Source organism: Myxocyprinus asiaticus, chromosome 40 (assembly GCF_019703515.2).
Source record: "Myxocyprinus asiaticus isolate MX2 ecotype Aquarium Trade chromosome 40, UBuf_Myxa_2, whole genome shotgun sequence".
Taxonomy (NCBI): domain Eukaryota; kingdom Metazoa; phylum Chordata; class Actinopteri; order Cypriniformes; family Catostomidae; genus Myxocyprinus; species Myxocyprinus asiaticus.
In genome coordinates, this window is record NC_059383.1 from 14,791,872 (window position 1) to 14,811,883 (window position 20,012).

A 20,012-nucleotide genomic window follows, 5' to 3' on the forward strand; every position below is an offset into this window, starting at 1 on the left:
GGTTCCATTTGTTAATATTAGTTAATGCATTAGATGTCGTGATGCACTAACAATAAACATTTTTTACAGAATTTAATGTATTTACAGCATTATCATTGTTAGTTAACTGAAATACAATTGTTCTTTGTTAGTTCATAGTGCATGTTAACAAATACAATTTTTCAGTTTTTTAAATGTATTAAATTAACATTAGCCAAGATTAATAAATGCTGTATAAGTATTGTTCATTGTTAGTTCATTTTAACTAATGTTGTTAACAAATGAAACCTTATTGTAAAGTGTTTCCAATTAAATAATGTGGTATTGTGATGAATACACTGCCTCAGGCTAGAAGTGCAGTATTGTGGCCACGCCTCCATTTACGAGACTCCGCCCTTACGCTTGCGTGCTCTACTGTTAACGGAACAGTGGTGTTTTTAATGTTTATCATTGCTGGATCATATCTCTCAGTTTGACTGAACTATCTGAGATCAAGGCTGCAGTCGAAGACCATATAATATATTCATATACATCGACAGAAGTGTACAGAGTGTGAAATAACCCAGGTAATGTATTGACTTGTAAGGCTTTTTGTTGTAATTCTCGACTGCGTATTTATCGATTCCTTAGTATTAGTATAGGACTGGGGCAGCGGCTGACAGTACAGAAATCTACTCGAAACTGTTCCCCTTTCACCCAATTTCTTCGCTTCCAGCCTGTACACGTTATAAACGTGTAATTACTATTGCGTAAGGCAATTATTCAATTATATTTGGTAGATATAAATAAGACTTATTGTTATAAGCCATGTGGACGGCGTTATAAATATGCTTATATTATTTAATTCGTTCTTGCACACGTATGACTGTCTCATTGGCCGCTATTTGTTGCATAAATTTCAGCCTACTCTACTACATTATACACTTTATATATATATATATATATATATATATATATATATATATATATATATATATATATATATATATATATATAATTTTTTATGTATTTTATAATACATAAATATTTGTTATAAGTTTTATAATATTTTATGTATGTATTTTTTATTTTATTTGTGAAAGTGATACTTTTTAGCAGTTTTGGAAAGATTGGTTCATTTAAAATTAATCAGAAATCTTGCAAATTAATATACTTTTGTTGTTCTACCCTTATTGCACTGCACTCAAAAAAAATAATGCTAATTTTATATACAGTATAATACGCAATAGTAAATATATATATATTATTATTATTATTTATTTATTTTATTTATTTATTTATTTATTTATTTATTTTAATTCTCTTTAAAAGAATAGTTCACTCATCATTTAAAAGAATAGTTCACTCATGAAAATTCTCTCATCATTTACTCACCCTCATGTCATGCCAGATGTTTATGACACAAATGAAGATTTTTAGAGGAATATCTCGGCTCTGTAGGTCCATTCAGTGCAAGTGAATGGTGACCAAAACGTTGAAGTTCAGAAAAGCACATAAAGGCAGCATAAAAGTAATCAATATGACTCCAGTGTTTGAATTCATGTCTTCAGACATGATATAATAGGTGTGGGTGAAAAACAGATCAATATTTAAGTCCTTTTTTTACTATAAATTCTCCTCCCTTCCCAGTAGGTGGCAATATGCATGAAGAATGCAAATGGATCAAAAACAAAAGAAGAAGAATATGGAAGTGAAAGTGAAAGAGGACATTTATAGTAAAAAGGACTTAAATATTGAACTGTTTCTCACCCACACCTATCATATAGCTTCTGAAGACATGGATTTAACCACTGAAGTCGTATGGATTATTTTATACTGCCTTTATGTGCTTTTCTGAGCTTCAAAGTTCTGGCACCCATTCACTAGCATTGTGAGGACTAACAGAGCTGAAATATGTTTCTAAAAATCTTCATTTGTGTTCTGCAGAAGAAAAAAGTCAAAACATCTGTGATGATATGAGGGTGAGTAAATGATGAGAGAATTTCCATTTTTGGGAGAACTATCAGTTTAATTCTTGAGTTTCAATATTCACTCTCTAAGGGCTTAGATATCAATCCACTATAAATCTCCCTACTTGACTCTCATTCATAATGTATGGGTAAAATTTACGTAAATGTGACAAAAGTGTAACCCGAGTGAAATGAATGACTTCCCCTTTCACAGTATGTCTCGAGAGCAGAAAGCAGTGGAGCATGTCAGGAAGGCCTTCCTCACAGGTCGGACCAAATCACTCGAGTACAGAATTACCCAGCTGAAGAACCTGCTGCGTTTTGTCAAAGAAAGACAGAAGGCAATCGCTGAAGGTCTCAAAAAGGATCTCAGTAAGGTTGGTGACCCGTCCACTTATGCATTGTCCTGTTTTAATCCCTATTTTATTAGGTGTAGTTCTACAGTATATGCACGTTACATGTGTGAGTTTCCCTTGTTCCAAATTATCAGTGTTTTATATGTGTGGTGACAGAGTGAGTATGGAACTCCTTTGTATGAGACCATTGGTCTGGAGAGTGAGATTAACCTGGCTGTTAGCAAGCTGAAAGAGTGGGCAGCTCCTCGACCCGTGACCAAGAACCTTCTGACCATCTCAGATCAGGTCTACATCAAGCCTGAACCTTTGGGAGTAGTGCTGGTCATTGGGGCCTGGAACTACCCCTGGGCTGTCACCATCCAGCCCCTTATAGGAGCTATAGCTGCAGGTAATTGGGGTTTATTGAAGACGGTTGATCTGTGTGGGGTCATTGGAGTGCATTGACGTTTGCTTGAAAAGGTTATGTACATCAAATTAACTTGCCAAATGCATCTTTGTGAGCATGACATGCATTCTGCATACACACAAATTGCTTGTATTTAGTGGCCTGCCTGATACATTATGTGCCTCTAAATACTTCACCAGTAATAGTTGACAAAAAAATTAATATTCTGTTATTATTCACTCACCTCTTGTCGTTACAAATGCATATGACTTTCGGGGGCCTGGGTAGCTCAGTGCTAAAAGACGCTGGCTACCACCCCTGGAGTTCGCTGGTCCGAATCCCAGGGCATGCTGAGTGACTCCAGCCAGGTCTCCTAAGCAACCAAATTGGCCCGGTTGCTTGGGAGGGTAGAGTCACATGGGGTAACCTCCTCGTGGTCGTTATAATGTGGTTCGTTCTCGGTGGGGCGCGTGGTGAGTTGAGCATGGATGCCGCGGTGGATGGCGTGAAGCTTCCACACGCGCTATGTCTCCGTGGTAACACGCTCAACAAGCCACGTGATAAGATGCGCGGGTTGATGGTCTCAGACGCGGAGGCAGCTGGGATTTGTCCTCCACCACCCAGATTGAGGCGAATCACTACGTGACCATGAGGACTTAAAAAGCACATTGGGAATTGGGCATTCCAAATTGGGAGAAAAAGGAAAAAAATAAATAAATAATAATAAAAAAAAATACATATGACTTTCTTTCTTTTGTGGAATACATTTTGAAGAATTGTTCTGCATGGATATTTTTTCCATGCATTCACAATGAATGGGGACTGAGGCTTTCAAGGTTAAAAAATTACAGAAAAACGTAACAAAGGTACCATAAAAGTGATCCATATGACTTGTGGGCTACATTCCAAGTGTTATGAGGTGATATGATTGCTTTATGTGAGGAAGAGACCAACATTTACATTATGTCATAGGGGTTTGGAACAACATGAGGATGAGTAAATGATGATATAATTTTCATTTGTGTGTGAAATTATGCTTAGGAAAATGTTATAAATGAGTCATTTGTCTTGCTTATTTTATTGGATCACAGCATAGATTGACAAATAGAAAAAAAATCACATTGATGGAATTTACATTTTACGACAGGTTTTTTTAATTGATTCTGTACTTTGTCCTATTTTTTTGATACTGCCCTGAGCTAACAGACCAAAGTACAATTCTCGAGTCACTATCAACAGTGCCAAAGCTGGAGGTTTGTGCTAAAGTTCAGAAAAGTATATAAATGACTTAGGATAAAGCTTATCTGACTGTTTATCTGTTAGGATCCCCAAGTTGCTTGCTAATTCAACAAATAGCAGATCCATTATTATTGATAGCCTCAGAAGAACCCACAATTAATGCCCTTTTTGGCATGTTGTCAATTAAAGCTGATTTTTGCTGTAAAAAATATGTATCAATGGAATATTGCATGTAAGCATCTGTTTTCTGAGTGTACATTTCCTTTTCAGGGTGTGCTTGAAAAACAGTATGTGAATAGATGCTACCCTTATGCAGATGTGTGTGTTTTAACTGGGTTAGTATCAAATCACTTTTTGCAAACGGAAAAACAGTTTGTACTAAATTATGTAATTCATTTGAATTCACTGTCAACACACAGATAGATTAAGCTTTTATCCCTCTGTCTGTTATCTTTGTCTTTATGAATGTTGTCACCCTTTACTTAGTGAAAGGACAAGTGTGGCTCTAATGTTTGCAACTAAAGTGAAATTGAGTCATTACCAACAGAGATACATTTTAAATCTGAAAGGGATAGTTCACCCAAAAATGAAAATTCTCTATCATTTACTCACCCTCATACCATCCCAGGTGTGTATGACTTTCTTTCTTCTGCAGAACACAAACAATGACTTTTATGAAGAAAATTTCAGCTCTGTAGGTCCATACAATGCAAATTAATGGTGAACAAAACTTTGAAGCTTCAAAAAGCACAAAAAGGCAGCATAAAACTAATCCATATGAATCCAGTTCTTAAATCCATGTCTTCTGAAGTGATAACATAGGTGTTGGTGAGAAATAGATCAATATTTAAGTCGTTTTTTACTATAAATCTACACTTTCACATTCTTCTTTTGTTCTTTGGCGATTTGCATTCTTCTTGCATATTGCCACTTACTGGTCAGGGATGGTCAAAGGTGGAGATTTAGTAAAAAGGGACATAAATGTAAATCTGTTTCTTACACACACCTATCATTTCACTTCTGAAGATATGGATTTAACCACTGGGGTCGTATAGATTACTTTAATGCTGCCTTTATGTTATTTTGGAGCTTCAAAATTTTGGTACCCATTCAGTTGTATTGTATGGAATGATAGAGCTGAAATATTCTTCTAAAATCTTAATTTGTGTTCATCAGAAGAAAGAATGTCATACACATCTGGGATGGCATGAAACTGAGTAAATGAGGTGAGAATTTTCATTTTTTGGTAAACAGTTCCTTGAAGTGTGCAATTTTTACGATGCAAAAATTATTTCTCGTATTCCTGTGTAAAATCCAACTATTTGTAGGTTGATTTCACCTAAAAGTGGCTCTGTGGCGCTATCAAAACATTCCTCTGTTTGTTTGAGCATCCTGACCAGTCGAACACGGCAACACTGACTCGAACAATGATGTGAGTTTTGAGCCGGAACTATCTGTTTGTATAACTAATGGAAGACAAGGAGTTTTCTGGAATCAGTTTGAAAACAGTGATTATTTTTGGAGTTCAATGTGGTGATGCTAGTGGAGCAGAAATTACACAATTCAGCTTTAAATATTTAGTGTTGTGTTAAGTGTATTTTTGTGTTTTACACAGTATGTCTGACCCCATAATTACACCATTATTATGTGATTAAGTTAGGTTTTACGAGGAATTTTAACCAGGGAGATTGATATAAAATAAAAAGATACAGTCATTGTCATATTTAAATGACTACTGTGATTTGTTAACAGGTAATGCAGCTGTGGTCAAGCCATCTGAAGTCAGTGCTCACACTGCCAAAGTAATGGAGGATCTCTTACCTTTATACTTAGACAAGGTAAGATTTCTTTGTCATACATATTAAGTTAAAGGAATATTTGTATACTTGTTTTAATGTTTGATTTGGATGAATTTAGAGAATTTTACTGCCACAATAACATACAATGTACAATGGAATTCTTAATAACAATATAGGCCTGCAGTTAATTACAATACAGTGTAATTAACACCTGATGGTGATGAACACAGGAGATGTACCCTGTCATCACCGGTGGGGTGACAGAGACCCAAGAGCTGCTCAAGCAACGGTTTGATCACATCTTCTACACTGGAAATGGCACAGTGGCTAAAATCATCATGGAAGCAGCAGCCAAACATTTAACCCCTGTTACGCTAGAGCTGGGGGGAAAGAGCCCATGCTACATCGACAAGAACTGTGACCTCGCTGTTGCCTGCCGGTCAGTTTATTAAAAATTGTGAACCTCCTGTCTTTATAATAAATTTGGTTAAAAATGTTCAGTGAAAAAAGTGCTGAAATTATTGATACTAAATCATACTGTTTATGTACACCGATCAGCCACAACATTAAAACCACCCGCCTAATATTGTGTAGGTCCCCCTCGTGCAGCCAAAACAGCACCAACCCGCATCTCAGAATAGCATCCTGAGATGCTATTGTTCTCACCACAATTGTACAGAGCGGTTATCTGAGTTACCGTAGACTTTGTCAGTTCAAATCAGTCTGGCCATTCTCTGTTGACCTCTCTCATTAACAAGGCCTTTCCATCCACAGAACTGATGCTCCCTGAATGTTTTTTTGTTTTTGGCACCATTCTGAGTAAATTTTAGAGACTGTTGTGCATGAAAATCCCAGGAGATCAGCAGTTACAGAAATACTCAAACCAGCCCATCTGGCACCAACAATCATGCCACGGTCCAGATCACTGAGATCAAAATTTTCCCCACTCTGATGGTTGATGCGAACATGAACTGAAGCTCCTGACCCATATCTGCGTGATTTTATGCACTGCACTGCTGACACACGAGTGGCTGATTAGATAATCACATGGATGATTGTTGGTGCCAGATGGGCTGGTTTGAGTATTTCTGTAACTGCTGATCTCCTGGGATTTTCACACACAACAGTCTCTAGAATTTACTCAAGAGTGGTCCCAAAAACAAACAACATCCAGTGAAGGGCAGTTCTGTGGACGGAAATACCTTGTTGATGAGAGGTCAACAGAGAATGGCCAGACTGGTTCGAACTGACAAAGTCTATGATAACTCAGATAACCGCTCTGTACAATTGTGGTGAGAAGAATATCATCTCAGGTTGGCACTGTTTTGGCGGCACGAAGGGAACCTACACAATATAATGCAGGTGGTTTTAATGTTGTGGCTGATCGTATATATATATATATACACTGGTGGCCAAAAGTTTGGAATAATGTACAGATTATTCAGAAGGAAATTGGTACTTTAATTCACCAAAGTGGCATTCAGCTGATCACAAAGTATAGTCAGGACATTACTGATGTTAAAAAAACAGCACCTTCACTATTTGAAAAAAGTCATTTTTGATCAAATCTAGACAGGTCCCATTTCCAGCAGCCATCACTCCAACACCTTATCCTTGAGTAATCATGCTAAATTGATAATTTGGTACTAGAAAATCACTTGCCATTATATCAAACACAGTTGAAAGCTATTTGGTGCATTAAATGAAGCTTAACATTGTCTTTGTGTTTGTTTTTGAGTTGCCACAATATGCAATAGACTGGCATGTCTTGAGGTCAATATTAGGTCAAAAATGGCAAAAAAGAAACAGCTTTCTCTAGAAACTCATCAGTCAATCATTGTTTTGAGGAATGAAGGCTATACAATGCTTGAAACTGCCAAAAAAAACCTGAAGATTTCATACAAAGGTGTACACTACAGTCTTCAAAGACAAAGGACAATTGGCTCTAACAAGGACAGGAAGAGATGTGGAAGCCAGATGTACAACGAAACAAGAGGATAAGTACATCAGAGTCTCTAGTTTGAGAAATAGATGCCTCACATGTCCTCAGCTGACAGCTTCATTGAATTCTACCTGCTCAACACCAGTTTCATGTACAACAGTAAAGAGAAGACTCAGGGGTGAAGGCCTTATGGGAAGAATTTCAAAGAAAAAGCCACTTTTGAAACAAAAGAAAAAAAAAGAAAAGGTTAGAGTGGGTAAAGAAACACAGATATTGGACAACAGATAATTGGAAAAGAGTGTTATGGATCTTAACCCCATTGATCTTTTGTGGGATCAGTTAGACTGTACGGTGTGTGAGAAGTGTCTGACAAGACAGCCACATCTATGGCAAGTGCTACAGGAAGTGTGGGGTGAAATGTCACCTGCAAAGCTGTCATTGCTGCACATGGAGGATTTTTTGATGAGAACTCTTTGAAGTAGTTTAAGAAGTTCTGAACATTTTATTCAAATTGTAATAGTGATTTTTCACGTTAATAATGTCCTGACTATATATTGTGATCAGTTGAATGCCGCTTTGGTGAATAAAAGTACCAAATTCTTTCCATAAGAGCAAAATCTGTACATTATTCCAAACCTTTGGCCGCCAGTGTATATGTGTGTATGTGTGTGCGCGCGCGTGTGTGTGTGTGTGTCATTTTGGAATGATTTGCTGTAATAACCATTTTTATATTTATTCCAAAGGAAAATTGCTGTGTCTCAGTGTAATGTCGTCATGTCAAGACTTATTTCACCTATTGGTGCTTTCAAAAATAACTCCCTTAATCAAAATAGAAGATCTGGGTGTAAACATTGAAGCTGTGAAATGATTTTCAAGGTATTTTGAAAAATACCTTTTTCTCTTTCATGTTTCTACAGACGAATTACATGGGGGAAGTATAGTAACTGTGGTCAGACCTGCATTGCTCCAGATTACATCCTCTGTGATCCTAGCATTCAAGACAGAGTGATTGAAGAGATCAAGAAGAATATTAAGGTACACATGTTCACTGATTACACTACTAGAACACAGATGCTCTTCCAGATCCTCTAATCTGATCTTTGTATTACTACAGCATGAATTATTTACAGCAGGTTGTCTCGCCTCAAACGCACGCACTTGGTTGAGCCAATGTTGCTGTGTTTTGATAGCAATGTTTTGATAGCACCACAGAGTCACATTGTTTTTACTAATCGGGGTAATCAATCTACTAATGGCTTAATTATAATTGTCTCTGCACATTAAACTGGGATAGGATAAATTATTAAAAATAACACAGCTCAGTGAATAAAGACGCTGACTACCACACCTGGGAGTCGTGAGTTTGAATTCAGGGTGTGCTGAGTGACTCCAGCCAGGTGTCCTAATCAGCCAAATTGGCCCGGTTGCTAGGGAGGGTAGAGTCACATGGGGTAACCTCCTCGTGGTCACTATAATGTGGTTCGCTCTCGGTGGGGCATGTGGTGAGTTGTGCATGGATGCTGCAGAGAATAACGTGAAGCCTACACACACACTATGTCTCCGCGGTAACACGCTCAACAAGCCACGTGATAAGATGCACGGATTAACTGTCTCAGACACGGAGGCAACTCAGATTCGTCCTCCGCCACCCGGATTGAGGCGAGTCACTACGCCACCACAAGGACTTAAAAAGCACATTGGGAATTGGGCATTCCAAATTGGGGAGAAAAATAAAATAAAATAAAAAATAATACACTTCGACTTACACTTTGAGGTCTATAACACATGAATATAAAATGTAAAATTATACATTATGAGCTAATATACTTACATTTTGGATCATCAGGACTTCTATACTGAGAACCCCCAAAAATGCCTGGATTATGGACGCATCATCAACCAGCGGCACTTCAAGAGAGTGATGGCAATGCTGGAGGGCAGCACCATCGCTGTGGGGGGAGAAAACGACGTGTCAGATTGCTACATTGGTATAATCACTAGAGCTATGTTGCTTTAACTACTGTATAAGTATTACATTTACTGCATGCTAGTCAGTGAAGCCTCCTCTGTGTACATTTAACAATAATTAGCCTTCTTGTCCTCACAGCTCCAACAGTTTTAAGGGACGTGAAGCCAGATGCAAAGGTGATGCAGGACGAGATCTTTGGGCCTCTGTTGCCCGTCCTGACTGTGGGCAGTGCAGATGAAGCCATCAAATTCATCAATGAAAGAGAGAAACCCCTTGCACTCTACATCTTCTCTTCAGATAACAAGGTTAGGAATTGTTCCCTGATGATTTGTGATAACATGAGGCATAATTTAACCCGCTCCTAATGTATGCTTTTACACTAATTCTAGCTGATTAAGCGAATGATTGCGGAGACCTCTAGTGGTGGAGTTGTGGCCAATGACTGCTTGATGCACTTCTCAGTCAGCTCTTTGCCCTTTGGTGGAGTTGGTGAGTTTTTTCAATATGACATTTATTTTGAACAATCAGAAGTATCAATGTAAGATACTGCAACATGATCTTATACTATATGTGCATGCAAATATCCCCGGCAGGGTTTTTATTTAGTGTTTATTTCTAGTTTATTTTTAATTTGTCCTTTCAATTTAGTTTAGTTTTCAGGAGTTTTCACTTTATGACTGTTAGTTTTATAATTTTATTTTGTGTTTTTTAGTTTGTTTAGTTTTCAGTTTATTTAGTTTTAGTATTTTAAAATGAAAAGTAAATGCATAAACTGATAGCATTTAAATATGTTTAGCACTGTTGCATCTCTCACGGCTGTCTAGTGTTATCACTATCTAGTGACATTTTCATGTTTATTGAAGGCGGAGTTAGTTTTTGTTAATGATTACACTGATCCCAGGTAATATGTTGACAGTAGCTCAGCTCTTTGGCTCCCTCTGCAGGTAACAGTGGGATGGGCTGCTATCATGGCAAGTTCACCTTTGATCAGTTGAGCCACCTGCGCGGCTGTCTTATCAAACAGCTGAAGATGGAGGCGGTAAATAAAATGCGTTACCCACCACATACAGCAGATAAGCTGGGCTGGGCGCGCTTTTTCATACTCAAACAGGTCGACTTTGGCAGTCTGGGCCGTATGGCACTGCTGGCTCTGCTGGCAGTCTTTTTTGCTGTGATTTTACAGGTAATAGACCATCAGACACATCATTATAGTGCAGATTTTTTAGTTTAGTTAAAGGGGCTTGAGTCATAAATTTTACGGATATTATTTAGTTCTTTAAAAAAATATATCAAAGTATAAAAGTGTTTATTAATATAATATAATACTTTTTGTATTGTTTCTGATCCTGTACATAATTCTAATATTTTTTACTATGCCCTAAAAAAGTAATAAACCAAGAGAGGCCATGAGTTACATATAATATTAATTAATTATGGTATTTATTTATTCATTATATATAAAAACGTGTTTATAAAACTATTAGGTGTTCATATATTATATAATTTAATTTATTATTTTTTTAATTGTTTTTGATCCTGTACATAATTCTAATCTTTTTTACTTTTACCCCAATAACCCAAGAGAGGTTTTGGGTTGCCACCTAAAATTATTTAGTATTTTTATTTATTTATTTATTTTATGTATTTATTTATTTATTTTTATTAATAACATTAACAACATTAAAAGTGTTTATACAAGTATTACAATTTTAAGTGTTTATAAATATATAATAAAATAGAATAGAATAGAACATAATATTATAGCATAATATTTTTCCCTATGCCCAAATAAAGCAATAAACCAAGAGAGGCTGTGTAATGTAATATTTAAAACAAATTGTTAATAAAAGTATACAAAGTCTAAAGGTGTTAATAAATATATAATATAATATAATATAATGTAATGTAATATAATATAATGTAATATAATATAAAATATCACTATTTGTATTGTTTCTGATCCTGTACATAATTAGAATTGTTTTTGGCTGTGCATTACATATAATATTATTTACTATTTTTTGGGTTTTTTTTTATAAACAAATAGTTAAAAAATATATATTTTTAAGTGTTTATACTGTACATTTATAATATAATATAATTAAGTATATAATATAATATAAGACTTTTTTTTTTTATCGTTTCTGATCCTGTACATAGTTTTAATATTTTTTCTGTGCTGAAATAAAGCAATATACCAAGAGAGGCTGTGTATTACAGTAATTTTACAATGGTTAACGTGTTGTTGGATAACCATATAGATAATATATGGTTTTAATCTTAACAGCAATAAGATTAAAGACACCAATGTTAAATAAAGTATTAAATGTTATTAATAATCATCACAATAAACAATATTTACTCCCAAGTAATATGGTTCATGACTTAAAGGAATAATTCATCCAAAAATTGTGTCATCATTTACTCACCCTCATGTTGTTTTTTATGTTATTTTAATGTTATTATCCTTTCCTGATGAACACATCTTGTTTTTCTTTTCAGAGATACTATACTAACTAAGAATGTGAAATATTATGCAGAAAGTGTTCCTCCATCCTGAAGACACTCAGCCACACAACACCTTGTTCGGATAGTGGGCTGGCTCCAGCTGAAGTGCTGCCTCCCTCCTTTGCCTTACTTGTAATATCATAGGTCTTAAAACTAGCCAAGATTTATTTAAACCATTTTGACGATGTTGCATTTCTCAGAAGTAATTGAAACTAACATATGTCATTTCTATGAAGCTAATGCTAATTAATGTGACATTTGCTTTATCTGGAGCACTTTAATCAGTGTTTATTTTAGTGAACACTCTTTATATGTAGCTAAAAAAAAAAAAACATTTCCATTCCATCTGTCGTGTTGGGGATGTTTTTAAATGAAAGAAATGAAGACCTCACAGAATAGATTTTACAATTTTTTTTGTTGTTGAAATATAGAGCTTTTTATACCCTTCAAGGGGTAGTTCACCCAAAAATTTACATTCTGTCAACATTTACTCACCCTTATATTGTTCCAAACCTGTATACTTTCTTTCTTCTGTGGAGCATAAAAGAAGATGTTTGGTAGAAAATTAGTCTCAGTTACCATTTACTTTCATTGCTTCTTTTTTTTTCCATACTGTGAAAGAAAATGGTGACTCAGGCTGTCATTCTGCCTAACATCTTTAGACTGATCTCACAGTGAAATCAGAAACAACAGGTTGACTTCTCTGTAGCTGAAATTCGTCTGTGCTTACCGAAATGCGAAACATGTTGTTGGGGGAGTATGGGCAAATTTGAGCTCCATTTTCCATAATTTACCTTTTTGGATATTTGAATAGATACTATACTATATAAACCTATTGACAGCATCTAAAGCAAAAACGCTTTTATGTATGTACAGCTTGTGCATTACATACTGTTCCAGAGTAAAATTGATTGCATCATATTGTGATCAGTGAAAGTGGCCTGTAGCATCGTGCAAATATGTCCTCTGCAGACTGGTCGGAAATCATATTCCTGGAACACTGTTGCATCTCTCACGGCTGTCTAGTGTTATCACTATCTAGTGACATTTTCATGTTTATTGAAGGCGGAGTTAGTTTTTGTTAATGATTACACTGATCCCAGGTAATATGTTGACAGTAGCTCAGCTCTTTGGCTCCCTCTGCAGGTAACAGTGGGATGGGCTGCTATCATGGCAAGTTCACCTTTGATCAGTTGAGCCACCTGCGCGGCTGTCTTATCAAACAGCTGAAGATGGAGGCGGTAAATAAAATGCGTTACCCACCACATACAGCAGATAAGCTGGGCTGGGCGCGCTTTTTCATACTCAAACAGGTCGACTTTGGCAGTCTGGGCCGTATGGCACTGCTGGCTCTGCTGGCAGTCTTTTTTGCTGTGATTTTACAGGTAATAGACCATCAGACACATCATTATAGTGCAGATTTTTTAGTTTAGTTAAAGGGGCTTGAGTCATAAATTTTACGGATATTATTTAGTTCTTTAAAAAAATATATCAAAGTATAAAAGTGTTTATTAATATAATATAATACTTTTTGTATTGTTTCTGATCCTGTACATAATTCTAATATTTTTTACTATGCCCTAAAAAAGTAATAAACCAAGAGAGGCCATGAGTTACATATAATATTAATTAATTATGGTATTTATTTATTCATTATATATAAAAACGTGTTTATAAAACTATTAGGTGTTCATATATTATATAATTTAATTTATTATTTTTTTAATTGTTTTTGATCCTGTACATAATTCTAATCTTTTTTACTTTTACCCCAATAACCCAAGAGAGGTTTTGGGTTGCCACCTAAAATTATTTAGTATTTTTATTTATTTATTTATTTTATGTATTTATTTATTTATTTTTATTAATAACATTAACAACATTAAAAGTGTTTATACAAGTATTACAATTTTAAGTGTTTATAAATATATAATAAAATAGAATAGAATAGAACATAATATTATAGCATAATATTTTTCCCTATGCCCAAATAAAGCAATAAACCAAGAGAGGCTGTGTAATGTAATATTTAAAACAAATTGTTAATAAAAGTATACAAAGTCTAAAGGTGTTAATAAATATATAATATAATATAATATAATGTAATGTAATATAATATAATGTAATATAATATAAAATATCACTATTTGTATTGTTTCTGATCCTGTACATAATTAGAATTGTTTTTGGCTGTGCATTACATATAATATTATTTACTATTTTTTGGGTTTTTTTTTATAAACAAATAGTTAAAAAATATATATTTTTAAGTGTTTATACTGTACATTTATAATATAATATAATTAAGTATATAATATAATATAAGACTTTTTTTTTTTATCGTTTCTGATCCTGTACATAGTTTTAATATTTTTTCTGTGCTGAAATAAAGCAATATACCAAGAGAGGCTGTGTATTACAGTAATTTTACAATGGTTAACGTGTTGTTGGATAACCATATAGATAATATATGGTTTTAATCTTAACAGCAATAAGATTAAAGACACCAATGTTAAATAAAGTATTAAATGTTATTAATAATCATCACAATAAACAATATTTACTCCCAAGTAATATGGTTCATGACTTAAAGGAATAATTCATCCAAAAATTGTGTCATCATTTACTCACCCTCATGTTGTTTTTTATGTTATTTTAATGTTATTATCCTTTCCTGATGAACACATCTTGTTTTTCTTTTCAGAGATACTATACTAACTAAGAATGTGAAATATTATGCAGAAAGTGTTCCTCCATCCTGAAGACACTCAGCCACACAACACCTTGTTCGGATAGTGGGCTGGCTCCAGCTGAAGTGCTGCCTCCCTCCTTTGCCTTACTTGTAATATCATAGGTCTTAAAACTAGCCAAGATTTATTTAAACCATTTTGACGATGTTGCATTTCTCAGAAGTAATTGAAACTAACATATGTCATTTCTATGAAGCTAATGCTAATTAATGTGACATTTGCTTTATCTGGAGCACTTTAATCAGTGTTTATTTTAGTGAACACTCTTTATATGTAGCTAAAAAAAAAAAAAACATTTCCATTCCATCTGTCGTGTTGGGGATGTTTTTAAATGAAAGAAATGAAGACCTCACAGAATAGATTTTACAATTTTTTTTGTTGTTGAAATATAGAGCTTTTTATACCCTTCAAGGGGTAGTTCACCCAAAAATTTACATTCTGTCAACATTTACTCACCCTTATATTGTTCCAAACCTGTATACTTTCTTTCTTCTGTGGAGCATAAAAGAAGATGTTTGGTAGAAAATTAGTCTCAGTTACCATTTACTTTCATTGCTTCTTTTTTTTTTCCATACTGTGAAAGAAAATGGTGACTCAGGCTGTCATTCTGCCTAACATCTTTAGACTGATCTCACAGTGAAATCAGAAACAACAGGTTGACTTCTCTGTAGTTGAAATTCGTCTGTGCTTACCGAAATGCGAAACATGTTGTTGGGGGAGTATGGGCAAATTTGAGCTCCATTTTCCATAATTTACCTTTTTGGATATTTGAATAGATACTATACTATATAAACCTATTGACAGCATCTAAAGCAAAAACGCTTTTATGTATGTACAGCTTGTGCATTACATACTGTTCCAGAGTAAAATTGATTGCATCATATTGTGATCAGTGAAAGTGGCCTGTAGCATCGTGCAAATATGTCCTCTGCAGACTGGTCGGAAATCATATTCCTGGAACACTGTTGCATCTCTCACGGCTGTCTAGTGTTATCACTATCTAGTGACATTTTCATGTTTATTGAAGGCGGAGTTAGTTTTTGTTAATGATTACACTGATCCCAGGTAATATGTTGACAGTAGCTCAGCTCTTTGGCTCCCTCTGCAGGTAACAGTGGGATGGGCCGCTATCATGGCAAGTTCACCTTTGATCAGTTGAGCCACCTGCGCGGCTGTCTTATCAAACAGCTGAAGATGGAGGCGGTAAATAAAATGCGTTACCCACCACATACAGCAGATAAGCTGGGCTGGGCGCGCTTTTTCATACTCAAACAGGTCGACTTTGGCAGTCTGGGCCGTATGGCACTGCTGGCTCTGCTGGCAGTCTTTTTTGCTGTGATTTTACAGGTAATAGACCATCAGACACATCATTATAGTGCAGATTTTTTAGTTTAGTTAAAGGGGCTTGAGTCATAAATTTTACGGATATTATTTAGTTCTTTAAAAAAATATATCAAAGTATAAAAGTGTTTATTAATATAATATAATACTTTTTGTATTGTTTCTGATCCTGTACATAATTCTAATATTTTTTACTATGCCCTAAAAAAGTAATAAACCAAGAGAGGCCATGAGTTACATATAATATTAATTAGTAATTAGTGACTATTTCAAAGAGTTATAAAAAAAAATCCTCCAAGTGCAGCAATGACAGCTTTGCAGATCCGTGGTATTCTAGCTGTCAGTTTGTCCAGATACTCAGGTGACATTTCACCCCACGCTTCCTGTAGCACTTGCCATAGATGTGGCTGTCTTGTTGGGCACTTCTCACACACCTTACAGTCTAGCTGATCCCACAAAAGCTCAGTGGGTTTAAGATCTATAACACTCTTTTCCAATTATCTGTTGTCCAATGTCTGTTTCTTTGCCCACTCTAACCTTTTCTTTTTGTTTTTCTGTTTCAAAAGTGGCTTTTTCTTTGTAATTCTTCCCATAAGGCCTGCACCCCTGAGTCTTCTCTTTACTGTTGTACATGAAACTGGTGTTGAGCGGATAGAATTCAATGAAGCTGTCAGCTGAGGACATGTGAGGCATCTATTTCTCAAACTAGAGACTCTGATGTACATTTCCCTTGTTTAGTTGTACATCTGGCTTCCACATCTCTTTCTGTCCTTGTTAGAGCCAGTTGTCCTTTGTCTTTGAAGACTGTAGTGTACACCTTTTTATGAAATCTTCAGTTTTTTTTTGGCAATTTCAGGCATTGTATAGCCTTCATTCCTCAAAACAATGATTGACTGACGAGTTTCTAGAGAAAGCTGTATCGTTTTTGCCATTTTTGACCTAATATTGACCTTAAGACATGCCAGTCTATTGCATACTGAGGCAACTCAAAAACAAACACAAACACAAAGACAATGTTAATCTTCATTTAACGAACCAAATAGTTTTCAGCTGTGTTTGATATAATGGCAAGTGATTTTCTAGTACCAAATTAGCAATTTAGCATGATTACTCCAGGATAAGGTTTTGGAGTGATGGCTGCTGGAAATGGGGCCTGTCTAGATTTGATCAAAAATGACTTTTTTCAAATAGTGATGGTGCTGTTTTTTTACATCAGTAATGTCCTGACTATACTTTGTGATCAGTTGAATGCCACTTTGATGAATTAAAGTACCAATTTCCTTCCGAAACAGCAAAATCTGTATATTATTCCAAACTTTTGGCCACTAGTGTATATGTAATATGTTTGGTTTGGATAGCTTCTTATTCCTACAATATAAGTGACCAAGTTCACTCTAATGATATATGCTGACAATCATACAGGTGCATCTCAATAAATTAGAATGTCGTGGAAAAGTTCATTTATTTCAGTAATTCAACTCAAATTGTGAAACTTGTGTATTAAATAAATTCAGTGCACACAGACTGAAGTAGTTTAAGTCTTTGGTTCTTTTAATTGTGATGATTTTGGCTCACATTTAACAAAAACCCACCAATTCACTATCTCAAAAAATTAGAATACATCATAAGACCAATAAAATAAACATTTTTAGTGAATTGTTGGCCTTCTGGAAAGTATGTTCATTTAATGTATATGTACTCAATACTTGGTAGGGGCTCCTTTTGCTTTAATTACTGCCTCAATTTGGCGTGGCATGGAGGTGATCAGTTTGTGGCACTGCTGAGGTGGTATGGAAGCCCAGGTTTCTTTGACAGTGGCCTTCAGCTCATCTGCATTTTTTGGTCTCTCGTTTCTCATTTTCCTCTTGACAATACCCCATAGATTCTCTATGGGGTTCAGGTCTGGTGAGTTTACTGGCCAGTCAAGCACACTAACACAATGGTCATTTAACCAACTTTTGCTGCTTTTGGCAGTGTGGGCAGGTGCCAAATCCTGCTGGAAAATGAAATCAGCATCTTTAAAAAGCTGGTCAGCAGAAGGAAGCATGAAGTGCTCCAAAATTTCTTGGTAAACGGGTACAGTGACTTTGGTTTTCAAAAAACACAATGGACCAACACCAGCAGATGACATTGCACCCCAAATCATCACAGACTGTGGAAACTTAACACTGGACTTCAAGCAACTTGGGCTATGAGCTTCTCCACCCTTCCTCCAGACTCTAGGACCTTGGTTTCCAAATGAAATACAAAACTTGCTCTCATCTGAAAAGAGGACTTTGGACCACTGGGCAACAGTCCAGTTCTTCTTCTCCTTAGCCCAGGTAAGACGCCTCTGACGTTGTCTGTGGTTCAAGAGTGGCTTAACAAGAGGAATACGACAACTGTAGCCAAATTCCTTGACATGTCTGTGTGTGGTGGCTCTTGATGCCTTGACCCCAGCCTCAGTCCATTCCTTGTGAAGTTCACCCAAATTCTTGAATCGATTTTGCTGGACAATCCTCATTAGGCTGCGGTTCTCTTGGTTGGTTGTGCATATTTTTCTTCCACACTTTTTCCTTCCACTCAACTTTCTGTTAACATGCTTGGATACAGCACTCTGTGAACAGCCAGCTTCTTTGGCAATGAATGTTTGTGGCTTACCCTCCTTGTGAAGGGTGTCAATGATTGTCTTCTGGACAACTGTCAGATCAGCAGTCTTCCCCATGATTGTGTAGCCTAGTGAACCAAACTGAGAGACCATTTTGAAGGCTCAGGAAACCTTTGCAGGTGTTTTGAGTTGATTAGCTGATTGGCATGTCACCATATTCTAATTTTTTGAGATAGTGAATTGGTGGGTTTTTGTTAAATGTGAGCCAAAATCATCACAATTAAAAGAACCAAAGACTTAAACTACTTCAGTCTGTGTGCATTGAATTTATTTAATACACGAGTTTCACAATTTGAGTTGAATTACTGAAATAAATGAACTTTTCCACAACATTCTAATTTATTGAGATGCACCTGTATATTGTCACAGTCACTGTCAAAAATTGTCATATTGGAAATTTGTATGCATTGAGTATCTGAAGGCTCCTTTAGACCTAACATTTGTGTCTAATAATAAAGTCAAAGAATAAGAGAGAGTTTTATGACAAACAGAAATAATTTTTAATGGTACAATAAACATGTTTTTACACAGCCATATTTGAGTTTTCTGGTTTAATTGTGTAGCATTGACATCTCTCTGACTGTAATTAGCAGAGGCATGTTTGTCATGATATTGTTTTTTTTATTATTCTTTTCTTTATCTGCATCTTTGTTCCCTCCTACACAAATACAGTACACAAAAGAACCAATTAAATCATGTGTACTCATTCAAGCTTGACATCATCATCACCAATAAAATATAATTTGTGATTTTCCTTGACACACTGACACATTAATTGAAATGAATCTTTTTTAAATCTTAAACTATGACAATTAACTTTATAATGTACAAGCCTTTTTCAGTTACTCATCACACAACATGGTTTGCAATAAGTGGTGTACAAGAACAATGGCCAGTCCTTAGAATTAAAGGGATAGTTCACCCAAAAATGAAAATTCTGTCACTCTCATGTTGTTTCAAACCCATATGACATTCTTTCTTCCATAAAGCACAAAAGCAGATGTTAGGTGGAACTAGATGTAAGGAACAGGACATGCTCAGTCACTATTTCATTTTTGTAATGAAAGCGAATGGTGGCTGGGCCTAACATTCAAATAATTCACGTGTGGGTGAATAAATGATGTCAGAATTTTAATATTTTTGGTGAA

The 20,012-nt window shown here is 35.5% G+C and overlaps 1 protein-coding gene across 14 annotated transcripts; it reads left to right on the top strand.

Annotated features, from left to right (window-relative positions):
- Positions 1–400: 400 nt before the first annotated feature.
- On the top strand, positions 401–17,643 carry LOC127431038 (aldehyde dehydrogenase family 3 member A2-like). 14 transcript variants are annotated; one of them, XR_007895519.1, is made up of 12 exons: positions 401–545; positions 2,143–2,305; positions 2,441–2,672; positions 5,661–5,746; positions 5,938–6,146; positions 8,567–8,684; positions 9,496–9,637; positions 9,757–9,923; positions 10,008–10,107; positions 10,563–10,801; positions 12,121–12,819; positions 15,532–16,127. XR_007895519.1 is itself a non-coding variant. In XM_051681241.1 (11 exons), the coding sequence occupies exons 2-11, from the start codon at positions 2,144–2,146 to the stop codon at positions 14,846–14,848; spliced, it is 1,473 nt and encodes a 490-aa protein (XP_051537201.1). In that variant the 5' UTR covers positions 401–545; position 2,143; the 3' UTR covers positions 14,849–16,127. The 14 variants fall into 14 exon arrangements, 13 of the variants coding, with proteins under 13 accessions (XP_051537201.1, XP_051537203.1, XP_051537202.1 ...); XM_051681241.1 differs by lacking the exon at positions 12,121–12,819 and having other exon boundaries at positions 14,831–16,127; XM_051681243.1 differs by lacking the exons at positions 10,563–10,801; positions 12,121–12,819 and adding an exon at positions 13,273–13,511 and having other exon boundaries at positions 14,831–16,127.
- The last annotated feature ends 2,369 nt before the right edge of the window (positions 17,644–20,012 follow it).

What these genes read in the sequence shown, in the direction of transcription:
- LOC127431038 (XM_051681239.1), top strand. Translation starts at nt 2,144, where the DNA reads ATGTCTCGAGAGCAGAAAGCAGTGGAGCATGTCAGGAAGGCCTTCCTC. An exon ending in TACCTTTATACTTAGACAAG is followed by an intron (nt 5,747 to 5,937) that starts GTAAGATTTCTT and finishes TGATGAACACAG; the next exon opens with GAGATGTACCCTGTCATCAC. An exon ending in GACCTCGCTGTTGCCTGCCG is followed by an intron (nt 6,147 to 8,566) that starts GTCAGTTTATTA and finishes ATGTTTCTACAG; the next exon opens with ACGAATTACATGGGGGAAGT.